Below are 18,849 nucleotides of genomic sequence, written 5' to 3'. Positions count from 1 at the left end.
TAAGGGGATGTAGGGTAAGGTTTGAAGTTCTGCTGAACTTTTTCTAGGAGAGAAAGCATAAACTTCAGAACTCTACAACTTCCTAGCAGTGTATTAAAATTACTTAGCTGCCTTGCATCTAATTTTTCATGGCTGTAAAATGGTGAAGTCCACCTGACCGGGTTACTGTGTAGTGTAGAGATAATGTGAAAAGTCCTAGCACGGTGGCTGGTATGCATTGGGAGCTCAAAATATGTTGCATATATGGTCATTTCTTTTTGTGGGTGAGGAGAGATTCTGAGAATGGATGAAGAGACCTCAAATCTCAGATGAGGTGGAGGATCTCGAAATGTTTGAAGAGCATCCTAGTCACTGGCTGCCTCTCTGCTTCCATCATGAGTTCCCAAATACCTCATAATGGTTTAAACCTCATTAAATTGCATCTTCTTCCCAAACAGGGCAAGGAAAAATCTGTGGGAAGCCAGTACACAGTAGAGTTCAGTCTCCAATACTGAAAATTTGCCAACTCTCACCCACACTGTAGTGATGAGAAAGCAGCTGTGGGCAGCAGTAGAGTGAAAGCTGTGGGGTCACCAGGATACGTTATGCTTACAGATGTTCCATTGTTCACCCTGAGATGTTATAGTTCATCTATTTTGTCCAACTAGGTTTCCATGATATGCAGAAGAGAGAGCTAAAACCATTTTATGTAGCTTTTCCACTTTGTTTTGATTTATTATTTGTTGTTTACAGTATTATCTCCAATAACAATGATGGAATTTCCTTCCCTACTAATCTGGCCTGCTTCCATTTGGCCTGTTTATTTTAGTTTCCTTTTTTGGGACTGAAACCTCCACATGACTTTGCTTTGTTTATTTCCTTGCCTGTATGTGTCAGCATCATTTATTAGCATATCCTCTCACATGAACTTTGTTCATTAATTATAAAGGTTTTGTTTCCTGCCTCCTAGTAGGATTGTATTCAGGGCTCCATGTGTGCAAGTACTGCACGATGGTTTTGGTTAGCAGTTTCCTCATCATTGCTCTCTGCAAGCAGATGGTTTGCTCTCCATGGCTTCCAGATGGAGCGCGTGAAGCAGAGAAGGAAGTCTGCTGCCAAAGATGTTTTTCTCAAATCCTCTGACCAACTAGCCCTGCTAGGCTTCTCAATATTCATTTCTGTTTGCTTTTATTTGGGCAATAGGTTATGTGAGCATAAAACCTGCTTTTTGCAGACATGCTCAATTCTTGAAGACATTTCCATGAAAGCTAGTCTGTGTACTAATGAGCAATTAGGTGCTTGGGGATGCATGATGAACATTAGACTTGGCTCTTTCTCATGAAGACCGTATAGCCCACTAAATCAATCAAAAAGTGAAAAATAAGAGGTAATTTGATTTTTACATTGTTATTTGAATATATTGGATCTGCTGCCACATTTTCACTGGATTCTCATGATTTACTGAATTAACTAATTCATCAAACATTTGTTTAGTATTTACTCTGTAGGGCAGCCCGGGTGGCTCAGAAGTTTAGCACCGCCTTCAGCCTAGGGTGTGATCCTGGAGACCCGGGATTGAGTCCCACATCGGGCTCCCTGCATGGAGCCTGCTTCTCCCTCTGCCTGTGTCTCTGCCCCCCTCTCTCTCTTTCTCTCTCTCATGAACAAATAAATAACAAAATCTTAAAAAAATAAGTATTTACTCTGTATATGATGCCATAGGATGCTTAAAAGACAGAGGGTGAAAATAGAGTTGAAAGCAAGTAAATAAAAATGTTACACGTGGCACAATAGAAATCTGTCCAGAGTATATAGATGGAGTAACAATGGAGAAGGGGTCTTTATTCCCTTGGAGTAGGGGTGGGAAGAGATGTCAGAAACAAAGCCTTAAGGTGCTGGATATATTTGAGATCCATACATACCTTCAGATGGCTGCAATGATGACTGAGAAGGCCGAAGGGTATGGTGAAAGAAGGGAGGTGGAGGAAGCCAGGCAAAGAGGGGTTTAAATTTTATTCTTTAGGGAAAGGTTTTTTTGTTTGTTTGTTTTGTTTTAATTTTATTTACTCACAAGAGACACACACACAGAGACAGAGGCAGAGGCAGAGGGAGGAGAAGCCGTCTCCATGCAAGGAGCCTGGGGTGGGACTTGATCCCAGGACTCTGGGGTCACACCCTGACCCAAAGGCAGATGCTCAACCGCTGAACCACCCAGGCGTCCCTAGGGAAAATTTTAAGTAGGTGGAACATCATTTTTAGACTTACTTAAAAAAAAACTTACTCTGAGAAGGATAGAGGAGGACAGGAATGGAGGCAGGAGATTATTTGGGACAGGATGGCGAGGAGCAGGCATGATGTGATTCCAAACAAGCCAGTGGTGGATGGAAAGATGTCAAGGAAGAAGACATTATAGGATTGGTATCAGTTTTAAAATATAGTCTTTATAGCAACTGCTGATGAATCTAAGGCTCAGGAAAGTAATGTAGCCAATAAATATTGAGTAGAATATTTTTCCATGCTTCCACTGCAGTTTGAAAAAAAAATGTTGTGGCATTTAGGATGTGGCAATATACCATATTGTGATGACTTGTTTATAACTTTTTCTGCCCCAGGACATTAAGTTTCTTAAGGTTAAGAACCAAATTACCAAATGATTTGTGTATGCCTAGCTTGGAGCCTAATATAAACAAGTACCCAATAGATGTTTGAGGAGGAAGACTCCTGACGCCAGTACTTCTTCCACATGCAATATACAGCATGAAAATTCGAGAACTTCATTTGGGCTTGTCTCTGCACCCATTTCCATCTCACCTCCTGAGGGGGGCTAGAGTAAAGTGACATACAGGCATAATAGGCAGATGATGCTTCTTACTTTGCTTTAAAATTTCTATCTACTTTTTGGTAAAGAAATTTCATTCTTTACCAAAATGCACCCCTGCCTCCAGAAGCCTGCATTAAAATAGCAATAATGAATATTTAATATATGTAAAAAAGCGGTCATCAAAGTTGATATCTGTTGTCACATTGTCTTCAATGGTCTCATTATCCACAAATCACGCAAAATAACTTGCATTCATATCTTTTTTTTTTAAATGATAATTCATGTTTTAACCTGGATCACACTTTATTCTTCCACACAGATCCGTAATGCCTCCTGCCTGGCTCCTTCAAGATGGAGGGTAAATCTGTGGGAGAACCTGCTCAAGTGGCATCTAAATTCAAACTTTCCACCAAGGTAGAAAGCCCAGGACCCTGGCTGGTGGAAGACCATGCTCGGATATGGGAGGTTTTAAAGACAGAGGAGGTAAGACAACTCTGAATGGCTCAGTTGGTACAATGATGGATTTTCTTAGACTTGAGACTCTATAGTTTCTTAGTGGAGTCAGCACCAAAGGCCAGCTTGGCAAATTTTTATTCAGGGGCCAACCATGAACAGAGAACAGTGTCAAGAGTGTGTTCCTTGGACATTAATAACTCCACAGTGATTTAGCCAAAAGATGTGGCATTGACAGAGCTCAAAATATACAAGTAGACATTCTCCTTGTAGGATCTTATCAGTCCTAAGTGGGAATTCAAATTGTGGTGAAAAGTTAATTTCTAAGGATCAATCATAACAGTGGAATTATATAAATTCAGTTTTGTTTTTAAGAAAATTGTAGTTTTCTTTTTTACTGTTTTTTTTTAAAGATTTTATTTATCAACTTGAGAGAGAGAGAGATAGCAAGAGAGAGAGAGAGAGAGAGAGAGAGATAGCATGAGCAGCAGGGAGAGGGAGAAGCAGGCTTCCCACTGAGTGGAGAGCCTGATGTGGGGCTTGATTCCAGGATCCTGGGATCACAACCTGAGCCGAAGGCAGACACTTAACCAACTGAGCCACCCATGCACCTCTAAAAATTTATTGTTTGACAGCATGAGGCTCAGTGTAACCGTTAGGGCTCTTTGGTGGCAGGCAACAGATATTCACTCTGACTAATTTAGGGAAAATGGGAAATTGTTGGAGGATATTGGAAGGCTCACAGAATTGATGAGAGGTTTTGAAAGTCTTGGAAAGGAGACAGGAGCCGAGTCAGTAAGAACTGCTCAGGGCAGTACCCCTGCTATAAATTACAATCTTTTCCCCACCCTCTCTTTATTCTCATATGTATCTGCTCCAAATGCAAAGCCATGGGAGTGGGGGGGCTCACTGCCAAACTCAGTCACATGTCTTTTTCCTGGTTATTATGTAAAGAGAAAAAGAATCTTCTATGAGAGATCATTATAGCAAGTCCACACAGCACTTGTGTTTGGAATCCAAATGTCTAATATCCACATGTTGTGACAATTCCAGTTCAAGAAAGTAACTTAACAAGTGCCATTTTAAACATGTGAATGCTACCCAAGCAAGTACAAACCTCTATATGGATCTTTTCCCAACAGATTTTTTTTTTTTTAAAGGAATAAAGCTCCACAGAGAGCAGTTGAAGTCTCTATGCATCCCGCCTAACAGGACCAAGACTAGGGTGAGATAGGTGAGGTGCTGAGGGCACAAATTTAAGGAAACACTCAGATTTGTGTCCTGTACTTGCACAAATTTGAGAGTCAATGAGTCCTTATATTTTGAAGTGCCTTGCTTACGTTGACGTAGTGCTAACTCTACCATCCAATTTTATTCTTCTCCCCTTTTCTCCAAGGTAATCCCTTTCCTAAATTAGGCATTAACCATTCTTACACATATTTCATTATATATAGTACATACCTGTTATCCACATATCCAATATATAGTATTGATGTAGATCTTTTAAATTTTGCATAAGCTTTATGCTACATGTCTACTTCTATATAGCTTTTTAAAAACTTAACATTTGGGATCCCTGGGTGGCGCAGCGGTTTGGCGCCTGCCTTTGGCCCAGGGCGCGATCCTGGAGACCTGGGATCGAATCCCACGTCGGGCTCCCGGTGCATGGAGCCTGCTTCTCCCTCTGGCTATGTCTCTGCCTGTGTCTCTGGCTCTGTCTCTCCTTCTATCTCTCAAGAATAAATAAATAAAATCTTTAAAAAAAATAAAAAATAAAAACTTAACATTTAGTTTCTACCTTATCTATTTTCTATACTTGACACATATAGTTTTAGCTTATTCACATTTTACTTCTTTATATTCTATTTATTGCATCAAATTAGTTTCTCTTCCCTTATTAACTTTTAGGGACTTTTCAATACAAAGTAGTGTAGTATATTCTTTAGCAGAGGCACCTGGAAGTGGCCTGCTGGATTATAAAGTATGAAAACCTTCAGTTTTACTAGTTATTATCAGATTTATTTCCAAGATGAGGACACGAATTTATACCGCCACAAGCAGCGTATGAGAAGTCCCTCTGTTCTGTATCTTTACCAGTTACCGATCTTGTCAGACCCTTTAAATATCAGTTAATCTGATTGTTTTGAAATGGGCTCTTGTTGTTTTAACATGAATTTTTCCCATATGGATAATCAGTTATCCTAGCACCATTTTTTGAATGTCCCTAATTTCTTCTGTAGTTAGGAATGTTCTCATGTATCATATTTCTTTACATACTCTCTCTGTTGATGTGATACTCTCTCCACAGTTTTAGCTTTAAAGGAAACATGGATATCTAATTGGACATGTGCCTCCACTGAATTATAGCTCTTCAAAATTATTTTGGCTGTTTTTGGAAGTTACATTTTCTATATGGATTTAGGACGAGCTTGTTAAGTTCTGTGAATTTGGAGAAAAAGCAAAGTCTGCTGGAAATTTGATTGGGATTGAAATAAATTTGTTGATTAATTTGTAGAGTATCAATATCTTTATGATATTCAGTGATTATCTTGTCTAAGCATTGACTTTAATGGATATGCTTCAATATTTCACCCTCACTGTTTCACCAATATTTTATCCTACACCACTTTATTGTGAGCTTTTCATAACTATGATTAAGGAAGTTTTTTTCTTCTCCTTTTCCTTTTTCCTAAATGTTAATTTCTTTACATTGTAATATTTGATAGCTACAAAATAATATACATGTAAGTTATAGAGTATAATATTAAAACAAACACTGTGAGTTCACAATGAACTTAAGAACTGCAACTTTATCAATGTGTTGAATACATATGTGGACTTTTTCAGAGCCTATTCTCTGTCCTCTTGATTCTTTTCCCTGCAAAGTTAACCATTTTCTTGAAATCTGGTTTGATCATTCTTTAGCTTTTTAAAAGTTTTTATTGAATACACATATATCCGCAAACAATATTGTTTAGTTATATAAGCTAGTTATTTGGTCTTACATATGATATAGATCCGATTTCTTTGGTGACCCACTTCTTGCACTCAACATGTTTCTAAGATTTTTAGTAGTAATTCATTAATTTTTACTGTTGAATAATATGTCATTATGTGGTTATGCCATGATTTATTTATTCATATTTATGTGCATGGATATTTCAACTACTTAGTCTTTTTTCTGCCATTATGAACAATCTGCTGTCAATATCCTTATACATGTCTGTGCCTGGTGTAAGAGTGCTCCATGTATAGGAATCTTTCTAGATTAATACCTATTAGATGAATTTTGTAGTTGAATATGCAAGTTATGTTTTGCAAGTTATTGCAAGTTATTCCAAAACAGTACTAATTTACACTTCCAGCAGCAGTGCATAACATTTTCTTATTCTACATTTTTGTCAACTTTTGTAATTGTTGAATTTTTAAATTATTTAATCTAGTTGTTATAAAATAGAAACTCATTTTTTACTCATCAATTCTTGATGTATATCACTCCATCATAGATAATTTTGTTTTTCTCTCTCTCTCTTTTTTTTAGAATTTACTTTTCTGAGGTCTAACTATATATAGCAAGAGTCTTTATTTCCTTTTTTCTTTTTGTCTGAAGATGCCTTTATTTTGAGCCTACTCTTAGAATGATAGTTTAGATGGGTGCAGAATTCTAGGTTAGTTATTCTCTTTCAGTACATTAGAAATATTCCATTGTCCTCTGCTTTCCAGTGTTTCTGTTGTAAACTAGCTAAAAGTCTAATTTTTATTCCTATGGATATGTCTTTTTTAACTAGCTAGATCTTCTCTATATTTTTGCTGTTTTGTAATTTCATTCTATGTTGAGGTGTGGGTTTCTTTTTATTTCACCTATTGGAATTCATAGGGTTTCCCAAATATGTGAATGTCATCTTCCCTCAGTCTGGAAACACCTCTGTAATTTTCCTTTCAAATAATTGGTTTTGCTTTATTTTACTTCTGTAACTTCAACAAGAATTATTTTTTGTTTTTCTCATTCTTTGCTTATGTTCCTTACCCTCTCTTTTTGAGTTGCTACCTTTTTTTCTCCATGTTGTGTTCTGATTAATTTTAGATCTATATTACAATTCCCTAATTCTTTCCTTCTATCTAATCTGCTCTTTAACCCAGCCACTGAGTTTTAAATTTCAATTGTTCTACTTTTTTTTTCCAGAAGTTCTGTTTTTTTTTAATTTCTAGTCATTGTTTAATGTCTTGCTTTCTATTCATATTTTTATTTTTGAAGACTATTTGTCAAGAACTGTGAAGGCTATGAGATTTTATACTATTTGCATGTTAACTTGCCAAGGTTAGGTACAGAAAGAAGACATGAGACTGCTGTGTCTCAGAGACAGAAGAAACAGTGGCCAGAGTGTAAACATGTCTGTTTTGGTACCCTATGTCACAGTTCCTCCAGGGCCTAGATGCTTGCCTGCACAGAGAGGATCACTGACTTTGGGAAACTTATCAGTTTACAGTTTACAGTAGACAGCAAGTAAGCTTGCACTTTCTCCTAGTGGGGGATATTACCTTATCCTTTAAGGTTAACAATAGACTGCAAACACAGGCCTGAAAAATGATCTGAGTAAAGACCAGCCAGGCCTTGATCTTTCAGCAGAGAAAGCAAGACATCTAGAAGCAAGAGAGACCCATGGGGGTATTTCCCAACAATATTAAATATAATAGTTTTATATTCTGAATTGGCAATTCTAACAACTATGGGTCTTGTTTCGCTATCTGTTCTTTCTGTTGCCTTTTGACCATGATGTTTTGTTTCTTTTGTGACTTTTCACTGTGGGTTCACTTTTCTTGGAATGAAGGGAGTTTTCTCTCTTGAGAATTTGCATTTACTGCTGAGAGCCCTATCAACTGGAAGTCACTTTAAAGTAAATTCTTAGCTTGAAGTTCTTCAGACTACTCAATGTGACTACAGGCTGAAAGTCTGTGGATGGGTGCATTTATGGTAATTAGTTCCAAGGGGAAATGACTCCCTCCCTTCCCCAACTCACCCTTGCCCCTATTCAGTACCATATTTTAAGATAAGCAAGTTTTATGACATTGTTGTAGAGGGCATGCCATTCTTAGTTCACCTTAAAGTAGAGGGAATAACATTTTGGGGTCCTAGTTTTATGCAGTGGGGATTCCCTGTAGATTCTCTCTCTTGAGCCGGCCCCCAGTTTTGTCTGTTAGTCTCTGTATCATTTAGAGTAATAAAACTGGGGCACCTGAGTGGCTCAGTTGGTTATGAGTCTGCCCTTGGCTTGGGTCATGGGTCCCATGGGTCCTGGGATTAAACCCCACTTTGGGCTTCCTCCTATTCTGTGGGGCGCCTCCTTCTCCCTCTCCCTCTGCTTGCCACTTCCCCTGCTTGTGCTCTTTCTCTGTCAAATAATAAAATATTGAAAAAAAGTAATAAAACTGTTAAAGTAACACTAATGCTATCACATAGTCAAAAATGTAATAAATAAAAGTTCCGTTTCTGAATCACAGAGTATAGTCAAATACTTGAGTTCATTCTTTTTTTTTAAAGATTTTATTTATTTATTCACGATATATATATATATGTAGAGAGAGAGAGAGAGAGAGAGAGAGAGAGAGGCAGAGATACAGGCAGAGGGAGAAGCAGGCTCCGTGCCAGGAGCCTGACGCGGGACTAGATCCCGGGACTCCAGGATCGCGCCCCGGGCCAAAGGCAGGCGCCAAACTGCTGAGCCACCCAGGGATCCCCACTTGAGTTCATTCTTAAAGGAAAAGCATAAGTTAGCCCTGCAAGTGGGATTTTAGAAGAAGAATGAGAGAAAATATTCCTGGAAGAGGGAAAACTGTGTAAAAGGTAGCATTAGAAAGCATTTTTAGCAGAAAAGGAATGGCGCAAAGGATGAAACTGAGAGGGAGCAAATAATGAAAAGTCTTATGTGCTTTACTCAAAATTTCAGAAACTATTCTGTGGGCCTTGAGGAGTCAATGAAGGGTTTTAGGTGGGGCTAGTCACATGGTTGGATTTGTTTTTTAGAAATGTTACTCTTTCAGACCTGTGAAGGATGGCCACGAACACTTCAAAACCTTCTAGCCCACTTTGGTCTCTTTCTTTTCTATCTACATTGTGCTGTCAATGCTCAATGGGGGAATTATTTGGGGTTGTTCTTTTTTCAGGATTGGGATTCTCTCTCTTTAACTAGACACTCTGTCCTTGAGATCATGTTCATTAATTTTAATTCTACTACACTATAAACCCAAAGCATGGGCATACTGCTGGACACAGGTTGAAATAGAAACCTGATGATTGGTCGACAAAAATTTTCATAGTATTTATGTAATCATATAATCATTATTTCACAGTAATATGTTGTTTATCTAAATTATAACATCTACCAAAATATTGCTAGCTATGAGTACAAAGGTGATTCATTTGATTCACCCTAGAATAGCACTTAGTGGTTGTGACTTTTTTTTTTTTTTGGTCATTGCTGATTGAATTTGCACTGAGTCATCTGCCATGTCACTGGACTTATCTGTGTTCAAAGTTTTACATTTGTGAGGAATGCTGCCAAGATAAGCAATGTTGTCTGTGGCCATAGAACAGAGATGTGCCCTGTGTGAAATTAAACTAGTGAATGAACTGTACAGAGACTGGAAATATGACCTCTTCTGCTTTATCCAGCTCAGGAATGGGGCCCACATTGTAACATCACATTCTTGGAGGAGGAAATAGTAATGTGTTCATCATACATGCTTTGGAGATTAAGTCATACTCATCTGAGGGACAGGAAAAGAAATAATTCAAATGAAAAACTAGATGACAATTTGGATGAGCAGTAGGGATGCATTGCATTAATCTTTGAAGAGCCAGCTCTTTGCTGAATCTAAAGTCTGTGGTTTGATGATAGAGCAAAGGCTCTTCTTTGGGATTCTGAATGAATTTCTTTTAAGCTCTGCCACAAATTTTAATGTGAGGCAAAAGAATGGACGTGTCCTGCTTAGGAAGTTATTAATATATAAAAATGCCTTGAAGTATTTTTGCTGAAATGAATACAGTATATGTATCATCAGTAGTGAGAAATGGAATTTTGAGATTGAATAATATTCAATTGAGGTCTGTAAATGAGAGAAAATAGCATTTATTGAGCACCTTCTCTGGGTCAAGAACTGTATTTAATTGGCATTTTCATATTCATCAATATCAATATATTTAATTGTCAAAGCCAAAAGTATATTTTTCACCAAGATGTTGAAGATTAGAGGTTAAGGCACATACTCAAAGATACATAGCTGGTAAGTGGCAGAGTAACATTCAAATTCAAGTTTGTTTCTATTTATTTTTATACTGTTATTTCTTCACAAAGTTGTCTAATAAAATTACTTAAATCAATCTGATTCTGCATTTGGTTTCCTTGTCCAGACTTTAATCCTGGCCAGGGCAGGATCCTCAGCTCAGTAAATGGTACCGTACAGCCTTGCCTTCATAGAGCTTGGCTCTGCAGTATCTGGTGTGACTAAACACCAGTGTGTCCACTGAATCACAATGTTCTTCCATTCTTCAAAGCGTTGTCCCAGTGTGTGTGACTGGACTTCCATCTCTGCTCTCTCATATAGCATCTCAGTATCTTATGGAGACTGCACCCTGCCCTTAACTCTGTCCTATTTAAATGGTGCCCTAAAACTCTGCTAAATTCTTGTAGCTCTCTTTTCTGGATATCTGAGCTCTGCCCCACATCCCCCAAGATGTTGATTGGGGTGCAGTTGTGAGCAGTCTGATTGTTTGGAATCTGGATATTTTCACCCATTTCCTGAACTCTTGTCACTTCTTTGGGTATTAACACCTGCCAGGAATCTACATGTTCCAATGCCCTCAAGACACTGCTCATCAGTTTGCTCTTAGCATGGGGCACCCACTTGTCATCAGGGAGTCTCTCTAGGTCCACTCCATCAACTTTGTATCTTCTTATTTTTATCCATTGTCTCCTGAAGCCAGAGTCCCAGGTTGCCCAGTATAAGACGCTTTGAGTTATGGCAAGACATTTTTAATAACTTTCACAGTCTAAACCAACCAGGGACATTCTGGATATCAGACCTTTCATTATGGTTACACTTCAGTGTTGGTGTGTGAAAAGGTTCTCGTATACCACCTACCTCTTCAAGGAAGACATCCTTAACCCTTCTGGTTAGGGTTAGTGACCACTGTGTGATCTTGTAATACCTTTGCTCATCTGTCTTATAAGACTCATCACATGAATGGGACTTACATGTTTATATATTGCTGCCTCCCAAACTAAAATGTAACTTCCTTAAGGCCTCTATCATATACATCTGTATATATCCAATAATATTCACAGTGTTTAGTGCACGGTAGGCCCTTAATAAATACTTACTGAATACAGAAAATATACAGAGTGACTAAGAGCATAGACTCTGGAACCAGACTTGCTGTGTGAAATTGTCAAATTTCTTTTAATTAATTAATTAATTAATTACTTTTTTATTGGAGTTCAATTTGCCAACATATAGCATAACACCAATGCTCATCCCATCAAGTGCCCCCCTCAGTGCCCATCCCCCCATTCCCCACCTTCCTTTCCACCACCCCTTGTTCGTTTCCCAGAGTTAGGAGTCTCATGATCTGTTACCCTCACTGATATTTCCCACTCATTTTCTCTCCTTTCCCCTTTATTCCCTTTCACTATTTTTTATATTCCCCAAATGAATGAGACCATATAATATTTATCCTTCTCTGATTGAAATTGTCAAATTTCTTAATCTCTCTGTACGTCAGTTTCCTCATCTATAAAAATGATATACTAATAGGATTGTTGTGAGAATTAATTGAGTTATAATGGGTAAAGTGCTTAGAACAGTGCCTGCTACATCATAAGCAACGGATGTAGACTTCTATTATTGATGAACGAATCTGTGGCGGGGGAAGAGTACAAAATGTTGCACCATAATGGCCTAGCAATTGTACAGCAGTTGCTTTTTAATCCCTGCTATCTGAATTTCGGATTTCCGCTACGTTCTGAAAGGCCTCACACTCCAGGGTCCTCCCTGTGTTTTTAAATGACTATAGAGTTTGAACTGATAGACCCAAGTGCCTGACTGTACTGAGACTACCCTTACTAATGTTCCTACAGGGTGATGATCCCTCTGGCAGGAAGACAGTCAACCCCAACTAAACAGCATTGTGTTGAGATGCACAAATAATTTTGGTGTAGTGGCCAGATGTGGGTGTTTCAGAACCACTCAACTCTATTCCCTGCTTACCCTATGTGTGAGATTCGGTGACACTTTAGCAGTGTGCTTTCCCCTCAGGGGCAATATTCATGAATCAGAGTAGGCTGGCTGGGTTCTAAACCTTGTGCTATGCTGGCTGCTGATTCAGGTTGTTCAGGTGATGATTTGAACGGGAAGGAAAACCCTTCTAAGAGGATACAATAAGACAGGATTGATATGAAGAGAGCTTTCTCCTATAAAAGTCTCTTAAGACATTTGCAATCAATTTAGCCTGCTCTGTTTGGTTTCCAGTTCTAGAGCAAACTCTGCCTTTACCATACCAGATACAAACATTTCCTTGTATTTTGATACAGAGAGTAAAGGAGACTTCAGGTAAACTTAGAAAAAAAGTAAAGAAGGAAAGAGAAAGAAAGAAAGAAAGAAAGAAAGAAAGAAAGAAAGAAAGAAAGAAAGAAAGAAAGAAAAGAAAGAAATTTTTTGAGGGCCTGGAAGTCATTCATTCATGGGGTTTGCATTCATGGGGATCTTAAGTCTCTAAGAAAAAGTCTGCAAACCAGTTCTGTTTCAGCTCATTGTTTTCCACAGCGTGTTCAATATAAACCTCAGGATCTCTTTTTGTTCCTTTGAAAACCCCATTATGTCAGGAAAAGCTTGGCATGAGGCAGCAAAGAGGCAGGGGATGGGGGAGAAGAGCTTACAAAAGGAAATTGTTCCCATGAAAGGGAAAGGAAGTGTCTTCATCCCTCTAAGCTTATCTCCCCTTTAAGGGGGCACATGAGGGAGAAATGACATTATTTAAATTTGTCCTTGGATTAGAAATGCAGGGTATTTGGGAGAGGTTGCATGTCTTCCCACAGCAGTAAGTAGTTATTTTTTAAAGGTCCATCCTTTCTCAGAGGCCCCAGGAGAGGAAATGGTTGAAAATCTCCACTCTTCCTCAGTGACCTGGCATCTGAGAAATTCACCTGATTTACATGATGGGAAACCCTGATCTGGGAATCTCAGGAAACTTTATAGATGAAGAAAATTTCAGTGAGGTAAAGACTGGGGGGAGGTGTTGCTGTTTGGAAAGGATTGGCACTCTTTTTTTTAGAATTCTTTTTTAAAAAAGATTTATCCATCTATTTTAGAGAGAGAGTATGCGAGAGTGTGAGTGCATGAATGGGGGAGGGGCAGAGGGAGAGAGCCCTATGCAGGGCTCGATCTCACAACCCATGAGATCCATGACCTGAGCTGAAATCACGAGTTGGAGGCTCAACCAACTGAGTCACCCAGGTGCCCAAGGGTTAACATTCTTTAAAAATTGCACTCCGATATCCATAGCCCCAATGTCTTTGCACATTATGCTGTTCTCTCTGTTTAGAATGCCCTTCCTTCCCCTTCCTTAGCTAACATTTGCTCATCGTTCAGATTCTGGAAATTTTTTTTTTATTTCCACACATTATGTTATGTCCCCTTGTCACCTTCCCCTTACTCTTTTTTTTGAAAAGCACTTTGCGTCTTCTTTATGTATGTTTATCACCCATTATATGGTAAATGCTTATTTTATCATCTTTACCAGTGTACTATGAGCTCCTAACATGAGGAACTATGTCTTGTTCAAAGTAACATCACTACACTGTTGAGGTGTTTGTTGAATGAATGAATGAATGAATGAATGAACGAACAACAAAGGAATGGGAAGATAATCAACCATTTTCACATGTTGATGAGAGCACCCTAGAATACCTAAGTGACAGATTTTGGGGGTGTTAGTGGTGTTTTCTCTGACATCATAAAAAGGCAGACTCAACGCCCAGAACTGTATGTTTTATTCTGTAGCTTGTACTTGTCACTCAGAGGAACCATTACAATTTTACTGGATTTCTGAGAAATCAACAACATATGTGGTATAGTAAAAATACAGTGACAGTAAAAGCAAATTGCCTGATGAAAAGAGTCCTCAGTAAGCAGAATAACCTCTCCTCCCACTCATGTTTACCCTTATGGTCATATCATGCTTACAAACTAACTCATTGTTGCCTCAAAACTTTCATTTTTAGTAGGATGAATGCAGGGCAAGAACAAATCTGAATTGTTTCAAAGTAAAAATGTTGATCAAGGGAACTAAAAATGGCAGAGATTCAAAACATTGTGGTAGAAGAATCATGCCATATCAAGGTGGGAGGAGAAGTTATTTTTAAGGAATAATTGAGGGTGGTAGATCTGTGAAAGCAAGACAGAGCCAGGATTTCAAATGGGAGTCCTGAAGTAATACAATTTACTAAGAAATCCAAACTGCTGACAATACTGTCACAGAAAGTGAGTGATTCCCAAATGGGCAGGACTTTTTGGAAGAAATGTATCTAGCCCCTCCACACAAAGTATACGTATGAGGAGAAGCAATCCCTTTGGGGCAGGAATCAAGGTGTCACCTCTTTTGTGAAGGGAGGCAGGGACCATAAGGAAGAAGATGCAGAGGCTTAAGTAGATCAGACCTGAACTGTAGAGCCACACAGGGGTGACCGTTAAACAACCATAAGAATTTGAACTGAGAGCTGAGAAGACCTATGGAGAAAGAAGCCAAATTATTTATCCCTCGGTTTCTTTCTTTCTTTCTTTTTTTTTTAATTTTGAAGACAAAAACACAGTACACTGTAGAAATCATAAGTGACAGCCAGTTTTCAAAATGTCTCTAACTATCTAGTCATCTTATAAAATCTTCTCACATCACAATTGCAACCTTGTAGTCATTGTAGGACCAGGAGAACCTTTCAGTGGCCAGTCAAGTCAGAATGTAGCTTGTTCATTTGTCATCCTTAACCAGCTGGGGGTCTCTGCAGTCTTTGAGGGCTATTTTCTCATTGCTTCCATGGTTGCATGTTTCTTTTGTGGCAGAGAAACATCCATGGCATTAATGCTCCACTTAATTCTTATTCTTTAGCTAAATTAACCAGAATGCTTGTGAATACAGTGCCCTGGTTAACTTAATTTTCTACACATTTGTGAGATAGTAGACAAGCCCCATAGTAAGCCCTTAATTGACTGTTTTTAAATGCTTTGGATACATAACATATGTGAAAGTACATTTCTCACTCAAAAAGTCCAAGTTCCATCCCAACACATAGGATTTGAAGATGTAGGCAATAAAAGGGAAATCCTCATGGATTTTGGATTTAGCTAGAATTTGGTTTGAACATGGGAGTGATATTTACTGGATGTATTACCCCAGGCAGTAGTTAATCCTCTGAGCTTCAGTTCCTTAGTCTGTAAAGTGTGGATAATGATATTCTTTTGAGGAAGGTTGAATATGCAATGTATATGAGCCATCTAGGACAATGATTGGCCCATAGCAAGTGCTTGACAGTATTGTTTCCATTTTTCTCTCTCTAGTTAACTCAGGATTGATCACAAACATGCGAGTTCCGGCCCTTTGAAAAGTCTTGAACAGAGTGAAAGTAATTTGCAGCACTATAAACATTTGTCAATCATAGAGGGTGGTAATAATGAACATAATTATATATGTTTGTGTTTCTCTGCATGTTTTACAATTCTAAAAGTTAAATGTATCAAAGGTAAATAAGTGAAAGTGTTTTATTTTACAAATAAAAATGACGGATATAATTAAATAAGCCATTGAAAATAAATCCATTTCTACTTTAGTAAATATAGAAGAGTGAAACTGAATCATTTCTCAATAAATATTTGTTGAGTAACGACTAGGAACAGAACAGATACAGCCCCTGCCTCGTGGAGTTTACAGTCCAGCGAGAAATACAGATGAAAACAAACATAAAGGCATCCCACATGCGACTAGGGCAATTAAAGGAAACACAGGGTTGTAAGGGAGCACACACGAGGCACATTTTACCTGAATTTACCTACACATTAATGACATGTAGGAGGACATGATCCATAAGACAAGATGTGGAGAATGGATACCAAGAGATGAGAGTAGGAGTGAAGTCCTTGGCACATGTGGAGGGGAAAGCATGTGCCAAGGCATAGTGCCTCAAGGGATGGGGAATGAAGAGTAGTTCAATACAGGTGGAAGATGATAGGCTCCCTCAGAAGGTATAGGGGGGATGAGTCTTGAAAGGAGAGCAGATCATGAAGGGCCATGGAGGTTTCATGCTTCTTGGGGAAGAGTTTGCCCACCAAAGTATCAAGACCTTTGTCTGCCACTGTTGTTGCAGTCTCCATATTTGTACTAATACTGTTGGTGCTTAGGAACTGATAATTTAGTGCTTCAAGTGTGACGGAATGCTGTGTTTTCTGGGGAGCCTGAAATCATGTTGCTGCTATGTTTAATGGACAGAAACTTACTCTAACTACTGCAGGGGGAATAAAATGAGTATGGAAGTTCTGTTTCTTACATATTTTCAACCTAAGAACTTTTGCCGATGGATTGAAGCCATCCTGAGCTGCAGTACCTTTCTGCCTGCCATCAATAGATTACTAGCAGTTGTTTAAAGTCCTGGACTTAACAGAAAAACAGCTTTGAGGATAGCCTTTGGGAACCTAACTTGTAAGTAGATGAGCTTTGTAATAAAAAGTTAACTCTAGCATAGTTTTCGTAGACTGCTGGTATCCTCTTGCAACAGATGGATCAATGTTTGTGTCCCCAATCTTGAGGTTAACTGGAGTTTTTGAAACTAATAAAAAATTTACAATCTGCAAGATTTTTCTATAACAAAATCAATAGCATTTGTCCATTTTCCTCCGGAGCTAGGACAAATAGCGTTTGGTTTGGAGAATCTGGAACACAGTTGCACTGGGGCAGAGATTAAGAAGGGTGATTACATTCTAATGACAGTCATTCACAATATCTGATCATGTTCAAACACAGGACCATTACACATGGTTTCATAATGGAAAATAAACAGGCCAGACAATTTAGTATACACAAACCATCTGGTGACCTTGCCAGTGACTCCTCAGGGAGGGAGTTGATAGGAAAACTGATGATCTGAGATTGTGATTTGCCCAAAGTTGGAGAATAACATCATTATACTCTAATTCCCAATGGTTGCTCCATGCACTTGGTTTTCCACAATTGTATAAGAACCTCAAACACTCTAAGCTTTCCAAACTCTAGTTACATGATAAAGCTCCTGGCTGCTCCATTTTAATTTGGGAGTATACTTTTTATTTGTCACTTGAATTCTTCATGATGACAGTCTTCCCTTCTTTCACTCCCTGCCCTGACCTGCCTCTTCCCCTCATTAATATTGAGAGAATTAATGTTAAATTTAGAAGTGGGATGTTTAAAGGAGTAGATCATCTTTATAGTTTGTCATACATGTCCAAGAAAAATCTTTAAGCTACAACCCTGGGTAGCATTTTTCTTTCCTCTGGTTGCATTTTTTCCCCCTTATTTAATGTGATCAGTAGTTCAAAGCAAAATCTATTTATTCTTGGCTCAGTTTCCACCCCACTAGTTATGACTTTTAGATGTATATGTGGAATCTTGTTCTCAGAGGAAGATCTAAGGAGACCCTGTATAAGTATGGAGTTAACCACCATACGGCACAGCTGGTGCAAATCAGCATGATACAGCAATAGCTCAGGGTTATTGGCAGAGCCTGTGTTTAGGATTTAATAGTAAAGAAGAAAAGAGGCTCTGTACTGTAGGATAGGGAAGAAGGGAAAAGCTAGCGAGGGAGGAGAGGAGGATATCAAAGATAAACAAGAGAGGGAAGACGTTAAAAGAATGGGGATTTTCCTAGTGACTTCATAAACAAGTAGTCAGGGGAAGGAACCATATCACATATAAAGTTTATTAAATAAGATGGTGTTCATATATAATCCTTCACGGTTTGGAGAGTTTTGGGGGCGGCTCATTTTATATACTATGTTTCAGTCCTTTAGGAGGGTACACAATGGAACTATGGGATAACTTGATAGGCCATGAAGAACTGGGAGAGATTTTTTTTTGTATTTTTTTATTGGAGTTCGATTTGCCAACATATAGCATAACACCCAGTGCTCATCCCATCAAGTGCCCTCCTCAGTGCCTGTCACCCAGTCATCCCATCTCCCCACCCACCTCCCCTTCCACCACCCCTTGTCCGTTTCCCAGAGTTAGGAGTCTCTCATGTTTTGTCACCCTCTCTGATATTTCCCACTCATTTTTTCTCCTTTCCCCTTTAATACCTTTCACTATTTTATATATTCCCCAAATGAATGAAACCATATAATGTTTGTTCTTCTCTGATTGACTTACTTCACTCAGCATAATGCCCTCCAAGAACTGGGAGAGATTCTTGAAATAGATTGGGAAGAATGGAAATTCTAGAATGGGAAGAAGTTATGGGTTTGACAGCCCAGATTCTCTCTCGGAAGAAATGGGATCTCTGATTTGATGTATGTCATCTGTCGTT

The 18,849-nt window shown here is 38.6% G+C and overlaps 1 protein-coding gene across 1 annotated transcript in view; it reads left to right on the top strand.

Moving 5' to 3' along the window:
- RGL1 (ral guanine nucleotide dissociation stimulator like 1) overlaps positions 1-18,849 on the top strand; it is a 261,146-nt gene that overhangs the window by 94,874 nt on the left and 147,423 nt on the right. The window contains exon 2 of the mRNA XM_041755483.1: positions 3,120-3,283. Within this exon, the coding sequence (XP_041611417.1) occupies positions 3,152-3,283 (132 nt within the window). The 5' untranslated portion in view covers positions 3,120-3,151. The remainder of the gene's footprint in view (positions 1-3,119; positions 3,284-18,849) is intronic.

This window comes from Vulpes lagopus, chromosome 1 (assembly GCF_018345385.1).
Source record: "Vulpes lagopus strain Blue_001 chromosome 1, ASM1834538v1, whole genome shotgun sequence".
In the NCBI taxonomy this organism is placed as follows: Eukaryota; Metazoa; Chordata; class Mammalia; order Carnivora; family Canidae; genus Vulpes; species Vulpes lagopus.
This window is presented reverse-complemented; position numbering and strand designations above follow the sequence as displayed.